The following is a 13,671-nucleotide window of genomic DNA, read 5'->3' as shown; positions in this document are numbered from 1 at the left end:
AACGGGCGTGACGTATGGTGTGGCAGATTCGAATTCTTGGCCATAGATGGCGCCACTAGAAAACAAGAACAATCGCACCCCTTTGCTTTAACAGGCATACGAAAGCAAGCAAGCAAGCATGAATATTGAACAAATATGTTAATAATCTTGATTGATTATTACCTAATAATTTATTAATTTCGATTTAATACATTAATATATAAATTCATAATAATATCACAATGAGTTAGGATCAAGTAGAATATGATATGAATTTATTCTACCCACATATTTCATGTTCCATGCATATTATATTTCATCACGAAGATAAATTAGAAACAAATAGACTAAGAAAAGGAATGGATTTTTGACAAATATGTTAATGTTATTATGATTTGATTATTGCCAAGGAATTTGATAACGCGAATTGATTACAGACAAATAAATTAATAGAATATATTTATTACAGGTAATATTTTTATGATATGGAGGTAAATATATTGATGATACGGAATGAAAGGAAACAAGTTGTCTTATAACGTGTATTAATTATGTAACATATGAGACAAATACGGTTAAGAATCGAGATCCGTTATAAAAAAAAGCATGCATATAGAATGTTTTGTATCTCATTTCAATACATAAAATAATTTTTTTATTTACAATGGCCAAGGTTACAAAAGACCACTCACCATAAAGGGAGGAACAATAAAATAAACAAACGAATAAAATATAGTCTGCATTAATTTATTAGAGTATATAAGGTCAAGCAACTTACTCTTATCGTTACATGAGAAGTAATTTAGTTATTCTCTTTTTATTTTACACAATTTACATTAAATCGTTTTCAGTTAGAATTCAGGAAAATTTATCACCAGATTCGTCTTTGCACACCATCTCAAGATTACATAAGATAAGACCAAGATAAGAAGATAAGATAAGAAATTATAAGATAAGTTAAGATCAAGATTGGCCGACCGGCCTGTGTAGGGGGTAGGGAACTGTCCTTGCATCAGAAAGGTTCTGGGTTCGAATCTCGGACAAGGCATAGATGATTCTTTCTCTCTATCTGCGTTCTATGTCTTTTCTCCTTTGTGTGTGAATGTGACCCGCCCTATAAACGGGTTGTGGTAGTGCGACGTGGGTGACGCTGCTACCACGACCCTGCAGCGACGCTGCTTTTCATTACCCACTGGGTACCACTACTTTGGTTAGATACAACAAAGCAGCGAGAACCGAATCAGTATAATAATCGGAATAAGACCAACTTTCTGATTTGTTTTTGGTATAATTACAATATAGTAATGTACAAAAGTCTGAAACTACTTTAGCATTTATTCAATGAGAAAAAAATGTGGTAAAATCTACCAGAATACGGTCAAATTTTCGGTGTTTCTGGTTCTATGGGAACACCACAAATCAAGGTAATTTTTACCAAAGTGAATTTTTGGTAGAATTAGCAATAAAATATGGTTTTTATTACTATGCTTTTTATTAAAAAATGCGGTAAAATTAGGTAATTTTAAGCAGAAGTCAGTAATTTCAACAGTGCTAGTATAGTTTGAGATGACGCAAAATATTGGTAACTTCTATTTAGAAAACACTTGTTAACTTTGATTCCGGTTGGTTAATTGTTTTATTTGCAAGCAGAAAGTTAGTATCTACCAATATTTAAAATTATACAGAATATGCATGTGCAAAAGTACAAATGCCGAAACAAGGCTGAACTAAATCAGAAGCTTAACTGTTACTAAATAGATACTGCATCAGGGTAAATAAAATAACTACACCAGGGCTCTCCCGACCTCTTAAAATAGAAGCGTAGAGAAGCGAATTTGAATCTCACAATAATGTTAGATACATCTTTTTCATCTTCATTTCCAACTTGAGCTATCTGTTCAACTTGACAAGGGCTTGTATTTAATCGTACTTTCTAAGAAGCACACAAGCCTGCATGTATATGTGTGACAATAAATAAAAAAAAATCTTGGAATTGTAATGATATATTTCTTTTTTGCACCCGTTCCGTCTTTCCGCCAAACGCTATTTAAAATAGAGGTAGTGGGTTCGCATCAAAGCGTAAAAATGGATATGTATCCGTAAATAATTAAGTTTGGTTTAGATACATATACAGGGTTGTATGCTTAATGCAAATAATTACTTGTCTCTTGTCAAACTACGGTACAGATAGCATAAAAATGAGAAAAACAGCACAAAGACATACAAGCAGCATAACAGCATGTATAGTCTTGCTGTGTTTTGTAAAATTGTGCTGTTTTTCAAACTGAAAAAGACTTTTTAAGCATTAGAAAGAATCCCATATGTGCACGTAAATAAATAAATAAATACCGCTACCTCATAAAAGATGGATAAAACAGTCATCATAGTATGACATATCTGAGTATAGTATCTTTAAAACACTTTAATTAAACACTTGAAGCAATCATTCTTGTCCCTTTAACCCCTGTTATAATTTTTTTTTGTGTCGTATGCCTGTTTAGGCAGTGGGGGTGCGATTGTTCCTGTTTTTCAGTGTCGCCATCTATGGCCAGGATTTCGACTTCTGCCACGCCATTCACACAACCACAACCCGTTTATAGGGCGGGTCACATTCAAGCACAAAGGAGAAAGGACTTAGAACACACACAGAGAGAAAGAAACATCCATGCCTTGCCCGGGATTCGAACCCAGGACCTTTCTGATGCAAGAACACCCTGTTATAATTGATAAATTATATTATATAAGTCCTTATATTTCAATAATACAATCATCTAACTTGCATCAACCATTTAAAGAAACTGCCATGTTAAATAAAACGTAGAAGAGCAAACAGATTATTACCCTCCTATTTGGTAAGAAGCAAAAAACATCAAAAGAGTAAAATTACCAAATACAATGCAAAATGATTGATAGTTCTGAAGATAATTTGGTAATTTTTATCGTGCTACTTCAGAGCATGGTATAAAAACCATTTATTTGGTTACATTTACTTTTGAGATTTGTATTTGTTATTAAATGTATAGTAATAAGAACTATAATTTTGAAAAGCAGAATTTCTGGTAACCCGCAACAACATCGAACGGTAAAATTACCATATGAATGGTTTATATACCGTATATTTTGGTTTCATTCTTAGAATTGTGGAATCTTTCATCAGAAATGTATTTACCATGCTAGTATGCTGATTTTATCAGAATTTTTTCCTCCATGTTTGTATTTAAAAAACGCTAATTTCAATAAAATTTCAAGCAGTTTAATTCTATCTCAAAACAGAATGTTTTTAATTCATTGTGATTTCTTTTAAGTAGAGTTCCCCAAAATGAATGACATTAATAAATAAAACAGTCGCGTCGCAAAATAATCAGTTGCCAATTAGTAGAATTCAAAGATCGTGCAGGATGTTAATAATTTGTTATCAAATATGTTTGATCTATTCTACTCCCAGTTTTAAAAATCGTGGGATTGTGCTTCTTCGCACCCTTGGGTAATTCTAAATGCAACATTATGCAAATCTGGAATGAATTTTAAATTTCTATGAATGCGCAATCATGTGTTGTGCGTCTTTCAGTATTAATACTTAGTTTTGCTCTAAAACGTATAAAAGAGTTTCGTTTAGTAACACTAGAGAACATATAATTTTTTTTAGAAGTTGTCAGTAATAAAGTATGCAGATTTACATTTGGGAAAAAATTTGCATTGCTATATTTAATTTTTACGATTTATTTTATTCTTTAATGAGTAAAAATGCCGGATTAATTTTTTCTTGTTTTCAACTGAGATTAGAGTAATTTTTCTAATTAACGTGATAAGAAATCTTACGCTGCTTAGTTCTGCCTGGAAACTGAATACAATTGAAAACTCAATGTTATCATATTCAATTTTGCAATTTGTTAGACCAGTTTTTTACGTCTTCCTAAACAATTGCTTAAAATCGAAACTTACGATATGTCATTTATTTCGTTAGTCATTTTTGATTTTCCTCTTTCGTATGCATAATTTTTCTGGTTAAAACAAAATTATTATAGATATTTTAAAACATATTTAAATAATTTTTTTCTGCATTGCTGAGCACATTGGTAAATTTATACAAAAATTTATTTTTAATTGATTTTCGCGTTCCTTGTGCGCAATCTGTTAGTAAAAACAAAATCATTTTGTTATTCTATCGGTCAAATAATGATGCGTTCATCATACAACATGAAAGGTTTAATTATAAACCTTTTAAACATATTTAAGACATTTTTTACCGATTTTGATAGCATATTTAATTTATATCCGATAAATATTAGTCCTTTTTAATTATTTTCATAATATTTGTGCATAATCTGTAAGTTAAGAAAATAAATATTTTCTTAATCAGGTGGTCTAATAACGACGATGCATTTCAAGAATAAAACACAATTTGTTTATTTTTATTTTTTAGTAAAATAAATTAAAGTGAAATTAATAATATTAATAAAAATTAATTAAATTAATAAAATTAATTAAATTAATAAAAATTAATTAAATTAATAAAATTAATTAAATTAATAAAATTAATTAAATTAAAGTGAAAATGATAATAAATTAATAAAAATCAATTGATCTGGGACTGAAACTTTTTAAATAGGGCATACTCTGAGGGAGAATTCAATTTTAATAAAATTTTTTATTCCTTTTAAAATTCCGTAGACTGAGAACGAGCAATCGGAGGAATGGTAGGCCAATGATTTAATTAATTTTAATATATTTTAATTAGAATATATATTAATTCTAATATATTTTAATTCTATTATATTTCAATTCTAATACATTTTATTTCTAATTTGTTTTAAATCATATATATTTTTTAATTCTGTCATAAATTTTTTTATTCCTTTCAAAATTCCGTAGACTGAGAACGAGCGATCGGAGGAATGGTAGGCCAATGATTTAATTAATTTTAATATATTTTAATTAGAATATGTATTAATTCTAATATATTTTAATTCTATTTTATTTCAATTCTAATACATTTTATTTCTAATTTGTTTTAAATCATATATATTTTTTAATTCTGTCATAAAATGTTTTAATCATTTTAAAATTCCGTAGACTGAGAACGAGTCATCGGAGGAATGGTAGGCCAATGATTTAATTAATTTTAATATATTTTAATTAGAATACATATTAATTCTAATATATTTTGATTCTATTATATTTCAATTTTTAATATATTTTATTTCTAATGTGTTTTAATTCATATATATTTTTTAATTCTGTCATATTTCAATTCGATTATATTTTAATTCTTATATATTTTATTTCTAATATATTTTAATTCTAATATATTTTAATGCTATTATATTTCAATTCTGTTTTATTTTAATTCCATTACATTTTAATTATAATATATTCAATTATAATTAATTTATTATTTCAAATGAAAAATTATATTAGAATTAATAAATATATTATTATAAATAAATATATTATAATTATAATGTAGTTCGCATTTGGTATGCCCCCAACAAATATTTATAATCAGAAAAATTAAAGAATTATCCTATTAAAAGGGCATTTGTATTTTAAATCCTATTAATAGCATTTCTTTAAATTTTATTTAAAATTTTTCAAAAATGCGTTACATTTTATTATTTGTTACATTAATTAAAGTTATACAATGTTTTACAAATTATTTAAATTAATTCAACATTATCGAATGATTTAAATAAGTTATTAGAAGTAAATTTTTTATTTATATTTCCAATTAATATTAAAGCTATTTAAATTTAAGTGCAGTTAATAGCATCATAGCAGTTTTTTACGTGTAGTACTTTTAAAAATTGAATAATTTGCAAATTTTTTTGATTGTTTTACTACCGTTGTCGAATTCTTAGGATCAAAAAATATTTAAAAACAATTTTAATTTACTTAAATTTCATGGAATCAATTTTAATTAAATTTTATTTATTGGAATTTTTGGTTTTATTATTGTTACTTTTAATTTGGCACATGATTTAAAAAGAAATAACGCTTTATGCATAACATGGTTATACTAATATAAATATTTTTGAAGAACGGAATCATTTTAATTATAAAAAGGAGATTTTGGTAATATGTCATAGCTTTTACACGATGAAAAAAATGTTGGTAAAATTAACGTAATGTATGGTAATGACATATGTGGTAAAAAACATATTTGTGGTTAATAACGTCAAAATATGCGTAATTTAAACCTTTCATTTGCTGATTGTTCCGTTTATATGGTGTCAGCTTGCCGAAAATTCTGGTTTTCAAACTTTTAGTCTTATTACCATACATTTAGTTAAAAATACACAACGGAAAACAAATTTTTACGAATAAATGGTTTCTATGCCATGTTTAAGGTATCATGATAACATTAAAAAAATTATCATATTTGCAAAGTTTTATCACATGTTATAAAACATATTTTGTTGTTTAATTTTACCAAAATTATTACAGAAGTGCTTTGGTAAAAATTACCGTGCTTTTTGGTGTTCCCATAGTGCCAGAAACACGGTTACCTTTTCCATATTCTAATAGTTTTGAATATATTTTTTTCTCAGTGTATCATTTGGCAAATGGATTAAATCAATACGGCTTGAATTGACACCGCTTTCATTTTTTTTTAAAATTGGAAGTAACTGTAAGAAAGTTTAAATTGTACTTCTTCTGAATTTTAAAGTTTGTTAATAGAAACTTTTCTTAAGACGACCCAATGTTTGCTTATTTTACGCATTAACTAAAATTTTATGACAGACAATATGTTTAAAATAAGCTAACACAGTAAAATGTTAAAACTTACTTAGCTCTTATTTGTATTATTAGTAGAATTTAAAGTTATTCAACAGTATATTGTTTTCAATAATAAATAGTTTTCAATAGTAAAGTTGTTCAGTAGTTTCACGAAGAAGGTATGCCAGCTTTCACAAGGGAATAGATAACAGTCTTCTACAATTTCCACAGAAGTAGTTTTATTTGGAAGAAATAGTATTTGTCAATGGGAATTAATTTAACTATCGAAATATAGCAACATGTCTATATTACTTGTTTACATTTGGTTTACTTTTACTTTGATTTATTTGGAGCTTGCTATTATTATTATTACTTTTTTTTTATTTGGAGCAACGGTATGGTAGTTCTTTTGAAGTTTAAAATTATTTAATAGATACTTAACTCCAAAGGAAACAGTTTTTTTTACATAATGATTCAAATTTTATAACAGACAACATGATTAAAGAAATTTAGCATGGTAAAATTGTTAAAATTAAATAATAGATTTAAAGTTATTTTTGATTGAATTTAAAGCTATTTAACTTTCATAAGGATTAAGTGGTAGCACAGGGCTCATGGTTCAAAAATCGTTAGCTTTCACAAGAAACTGGATAACAGTTTTATCCAAGCTCCCACGAACGCTCTGTTTTATTTGTTAACAAGCTGTACCCGTTCACACGTTGCTGTGATTAATGATCAAATGTATACAATACATCAAAATGGAAATTAATAATAAAATTATCCCTACATATATGTAATGTGAATATAATGAAACGTAGATATACATAGTTGATGGTAGAATAAACATGTTCCTTCACTTGTGATATTAAACAATATTGCAAACGATATCATCATGAAATGAATGATATTTGATGATTGATGGTGAACTTTATCTTAGTAGTGCTTGTAAATATACAACATTTTTTGTTTTCCCATCTGGTGCAAGAACAAATAAATTTGATGGTTTTCCAACTCGTGAACACGCAACGTACAGCTGTCCATGTGAGAAGCATGGATTTATCAAATTTAATCCACATACTTGCAATGATTGTCCCTGTGCTTTGTTAATGGTCATTGCAAAGGCTAGTCGTACTGGAAACTGTAGACGTTTGAATTCAAATGGAGTATTCGTTGGTATCATGGGAATACGTGGTATTAGTTCATGTTCTCCTTGGTGTTTTCCATTTAAAATGGTTGCCTCAATTATGTTATTCATTAATTTTTTTACTGATAGCCTAGTCCCATTGCATAGTCGCGGTGGATTTATATTTCGTAGAAGGATGATTGGGGAACCAATTTTCAAAGATAAAATATGCGGTGGCATTCCTGGTAGATCCAATGAATTTAAAAATTCTATTGGATAATTAACTGATTCATCTTGATTGACAACAGTATCTATGGATTTATATGTTGTTTCGTCATCAGGTATTTCATTTTGAATTTTGCTGTTTATTAAATTCACATCTATGTTTCTGGCTGCCAATATAGCCAGCTCACTAACCCATTGATTATTTTTATAATTCTGCGATAAATTTGGAAAAACTTTTGCAATCAATTCATCAGTGGATTTTACAATGTGACAAAAGTTTTCTGATAATGTAATACAGTGTGTGGATTGGTCCATTTCTATTTTACCATTCCCAATATCTAACAATTGTTTTGTAAAACGTTCAGAAGATTCATCTTGTTGTAATTGAATACGCATATTGGTCTTTAAAGATATTTTCTCCACATACCGCCATAACACTGATGATTTGAGACATGCATTCAATTCATCTGCTGGTGTTGAACGGGGTATGACTAGTAGAGTTTGTCTAAAATCACCAGCTAGCAAAATGAGTGCACCACCAAAGACCTGCTCATTTCCTCTCAAATCTTTTAATGTGCGATTGAGTGCTTCTAATGATTTCTTGTGTGCCATGGTGCATTCATCCCATATTATAAGCTGACATGATCTTAGTACTTTTCCCATCCCAGAATCTTTGCTAATATTACATGTTGGAGTTTCAATTACCTGCACATTTAATGGCAATTTCAATGCTGAATGTGCTGTTCGACCACCGTCCAAAAGAGTTGCTGCAATACCAGATGATGCAATAGCAAGTGCAATATTATTTTGCGATCTTATAGTTGCCAGAATAATTGAAATAAGAAAAGTTTTGCCAGTACCTGCAGGTGCATCTAAGAAATATAAGCCACAACTCTTGTTAGATATTGCATTTATAATTGTGTCATATGCTGTTCGTTGTTCTAATACCAATTTCGGAAGATTAATTCGAACAAATGTTTGTAATTCATTAACATCGAAGTGCGTTTCTCGTTGTATATCACGATCGAAAATGTCATTACCAGATCTATTTGGAGCAATCATTCCCAAATCTGTCAGTGATTTGTTGGCTATTGTCAAACATACATTCTCAATTAAAATCAATATTTCATTGTATATATTTGATGTAAATTGAATGTTGGGATTAGCATTTATTCTACGCATGCGATGTAAAATGTCTTCACTCATATAGTCTTTATATTTTTCCCAAAGATCCTTTGGATTAGCCGGAAAACATGTAGTTAGTATGATGGAAAATAGTGTACGTATCTGTGGTGGTTGAGCTGTATTAGAAGCATCAGAGAGTGAAATATCCCAATGAGCATCGTTTTCTAAGAGACTTAATTTCTGGCAAGCCTCACGAAATGTAGCACACACATGGCCATTGACTGTTTTTAATTCTTGGAAAGATGTTGGTCCACGAACATTGATTAATAATAATCTCAGGTAAAAGCATTCTGCGTTATTTGGATGTACAGTGTACAGACGACCCAATGCATCTGTGGAATATAAATTTAGATGACCTTGTACTGCTCTACCTTGTTTACGACGCTGAAATTTTCTTGATGATGTATTCCACGTAAAATAAGTTGGTACTTCAGAGTACAGTAGCATCCTTGCAAAGGTATCATTTCTACATAATGCGAAAAATTCAGTTAATGTTGTTGGCGGTGGTGACATTGCTCTTGCACGTACATTTTCTGATGTAAAATACACACGCTGTCCATTTTCAAGATGTACTGCTAAATGAACAACTGTTGGATATCGCTCATGAATGGAAAATGATAAAATACGCCATACAGCCTCATTGCTACTTATGTAGCGTCCCAGTTGATATTGGGTGACTTCATCGTTAGAAGCAGTTGTATTTTCCAGTGCATACACTGCCATATCGCTTCCTTTGTTCACATATTTGCAAATATATTTTATAGCTTTCACTGAATTGCAGTACTCAACATTTATGTGCGCGTTATACGTTTTTAGTAGTAATGGAGAATATGGTACTACCCAACGATTATCAACATCAATAATATTGTTGAGTACTTTTAGTTTTATGGATTTTCCACCATCTTCGGTAGATCGTCGTCGATAGAGTGGATATCCATCATTGCCTGTAATAGTTTCAGCAAGTAAGTTTCTAGGATACCGCTTTGTGCACTTTCCATCTGACATGCATGGTGAATTATTATTTAGTGAGCCACATGGACCGTGAATCATATTTTTTGAGACAATATCGTGCAAATCTTTATCAATTTCAATGTCTGGTATTTCTGCAGAGATGATTTCATCAATTCTGTTAGGTGTTATCTTTTCCATCATCCATATTAAAATATTCGCATGTGGTAAACCTCTTTTTTGCCATTCAATGGAATACATCCAACAGCGCGTCTCTCCAAATACATGGTGTTTGACAATAAAATCCATTAAAGATTTTAACTTTTGTTTAAATACACGTGCAGAAATATCATGACGATCTGATGGCGATTGTCCAGTTAATATAAGCTCCTTTATTTCATCCCATGCTGGGTTGCATGTAAATGTGATGAAAAAATCTGGACGACCATATGCACGAACATACGTCATTGCATCTTGTGCATATTCATGCATGTGTCTTGGGCTGCCTGTATATGTGGATGGTAAAATGACTATTTTTCCAATTTCACTGAGATTGCCATCATTTACAACTGCATCACGTAAATGGATGTACTCTTCAGAACGCAAGTTAACTTGATTTAGTCGTATATAGAGGAGTCTTTCACTTTCTATTTTTGCATACATGTCAACAATGTATTGATGAAATAATTGTCTGCATTTCAGGACATGATTATCAGCATTCTCACGAATCATTATTCGATATGCATAATAATGCATAGCACTGACCTTTTTGTTAATGTCCACATTAGTTGTAGGATTTCTCATATTAATATTAAAATGATACCCATCCTCTCCTTGCCAAAATAGAATGGGATATTGTAATGCATCATATGAACGATGCGTTTCTGATACTTTCTGGACGTCACCATTTCTACGATGAAGAATTATGTCGCGAGAAGTAAATTCTTCACCAACTATGACAATTGCCACTTCATCGATCGTTGGCGCGTTGAATTGTCTTCGATGTCGACAAATAGGTGTTTTATCTGCCTTTATTATTACTTTGTAATCGTCAGATGGCATTTGTTCAATGGCGGTTTTAAATAATTTAATTAATTCATTATGTTGTTCAAACAAATTTTGTAATTCAGCGACAATCTCTCGTTTAGTACTCATATTCAGTTGACACCGTCTGTTTATTTGTTCGTCAGTATTTCCCATAAAATATATCTGAAGATATTTGTGATCAGCATTTGCCAAGGGTAGTAGTGATCCAGCATGGTGATAAATTTGCCCTTGTACTTTAAATGTTGGCATATAATTTGCGGTAACGATATTTGTTGCTCCGAACGATGTCATTTGTAAGCATGAATTGTACTTGCGTATATTTTTCAAAAAATTTTTTGATTGACTTGTTTCACCTGATACTAAAGTTAATAATGGTTCAGGTGGTGAACGCAAGTCTGGTAACTTTACTTTTCCACCTGCACAGCACATACCTGGTGCTTCATTTTTAAATTTTTGAGCACTACAATACGTACACTTTTTATCCATTTTTCCAATAATTACACTTGGGTGAAGACTGTAATTGTAAAGGGGATTGTAATTGAAACCACATAAATTCAAATCAGTATGTATCGTTCGTCTTGTCTGCGTTCCGCGAATTCGATTCCTTTGCTGCCTTGCTTGCCTCTGTTCACTCGTTTCTAATGTTCGAGCAAGAGCAATGTGAACTCGATCTCTTTCTTGCCTTTTTTGCCTCTGTTCACTCGTCTCTAATGTTCGAGCAAGAGCAGTGTGATCTCGAACTCTTTCTTGCCTATCTTGTCTCTGCTCACTTGTCTCTAATGTTCGAGCAAGAGCAGTGTGATCTCGAACTCTTTCTTGCCTATCTTGTCTCTGCTCACTTGTTTCTAATGTTCGAGCAAGAGCAGTGTGATCTCGATCTCTTTCTTGCCTAGCTTGTCTCTGCTCACTTGTTTCTGAAGCTCGTTTTTCTCTTCTCCTTTTCGCTTGATTTGTAGATCGACCAACGGCACTTCGCTTTGGTGGCATAATTGAGGGGTTAAATAAAACGTATTTTCAAAAAATATTAAAATTTTTCTCGTATTAATAATTGCAAAAGCTCTTTGACATCTTAAAAAACAACTTACAAACGTATTACATCCTATAAAAAATAATAGAAGTTGCCATCTTCAGTCATTGTAAAGTAGGAATAATACAGAATATGATATCACGTGAATAATACAAACTATAACAATAATACAAATAATCTCAGATACAGGAATCTAGGCCGACTCATGATCTATTTTTGCTCCAAAGAGCTAGCATAAGCACAATACTAACATAACGTTAATTTGAAAACTTTTTTGCTCCAATATTGCTTGATAGGTCAGCTCTGATAGTATAGGAGCCTTAGAATCTAGCAAATATTACATTACGTCATACTGCTAAGCTGAATTTCAAACATCATTACTAATTAAATGTTATTTTGATATTTTTTGGATGAAATTTGCTTTCACCTTTATTTTTATTAAGCCGTTTTCACAATACTAAATCCGAGATACGACTAATAATTACGAAACCTATTCTCGTTGATTTTACGTGCTTGTGCTCACCTGACATTAAGAAACTTGCGCGAATTATAATTAAATATTAAAATATATGTAATTTACTTTTCTAAAAGAATAGAGCTATAAGATAGAAAATATCACTGTTGTTATCTTCAAAATGTTTGAAAACTGAATCGTTTAAAGCAAAATTTAAAACAATGGCTAACTTTTAACCAATCAGAGAATTCCATTTCGACTTTCGCTGATATCGCTGGAACGGTTTGTCGCAGAATGTTCTAATATCGACAGAAACCTTCCTCGTGCTTTGAACTATCTGTATGCCAAGTTTCATAGCTTTCTGTCGGATGGTTTAGGAGTCTATAGAGGACAGACAAACAGACAGACACACATTCACTTTTATATATATAGATCAAAAATTATTTAACTAGTTTTGTTGGAATAAATAAAGAACATGATAATTTGCAAAAACTTTTAACTTCAACTTGTGAGTTAAAATTAATTTAATATATATATTTATATTAATTTAATATAATCATTTTTTAAATTCATTTAAAATAAATGATTATATTTCATTAATAAAAACAAATCCTTTATTTCTTTTAATCGGCCAATAATTATTAATAATTTAAAATCTTTAAGCATTCTTATGATTTGAAACGATCTTCGACGAATCAAAACGATTATCGATTTTTTTCTGTAAAATCTCCCTGTATTTATATATAAAACCAAATGAATGTGAAAAACGCAATATATTAATCAATGAAATTCATACAAAATTATGCAAGAATTTCAGTAGTTTAGTGCCGAAACTCTTCAGATCTTAATTTTATCTATTTTCAGGACGTTCCAAAGAAATATTTATTCAAACGGCCATAAAAGGAATTCTTATTTACAATTAAGGATATTTTGAACGTCTTCTAACTTAATTTTTCTCCCTGTCAA

General features: G+C 30.2%; 1 protein-coding gene across 1 annotated transcript; it reads right to left on the bottom strand.

Annotated features, from left to right (window-relative positions):
• Nucleotides 1-7,624: 7,624 nt before the first annotated feature.
• LOC147816562 (uncharacterized) lies at nt 7,625-12,211 on the bottom strand. Its single transcript, XM_087156835.1, has 2 exons — nt 11,292-12,211; nt 7,625-11,174 (listed from the first exon to the last, which is right to left on the bottom strand). Exons 1-2 carry the CDS (start codon nt 12,209-12,211, stop codon nt 7,625-7,627), a joined length of 4,470 nt encoding a protein of 1,489 aa, XP_087012961.1.
• Nucleotides 12,212-13,671: the final 1,460 nt, after the last annotated feature.

Source organism: Parasteatoda tepidariorum, chromosome 1, assembly GCF_982258835.1.
Source record: "Parasteatoda tepidariorum strain Cologne lab strain chromosome 1, Ptep-v5.0, whole genome shotgun sequence".
Lineage (NCBI taxonomy): Eukaryota > Metazoa > Arthropoda > Arachnida > Araneae > Theridiidae > Parasteatoda > Parasteatoda tepidariorum.
The sequence above is the reverse complement of the archived record's forward strand: the minus strand, read 5'-3'. Positions and strand labels throughout refer to the sequence as shown.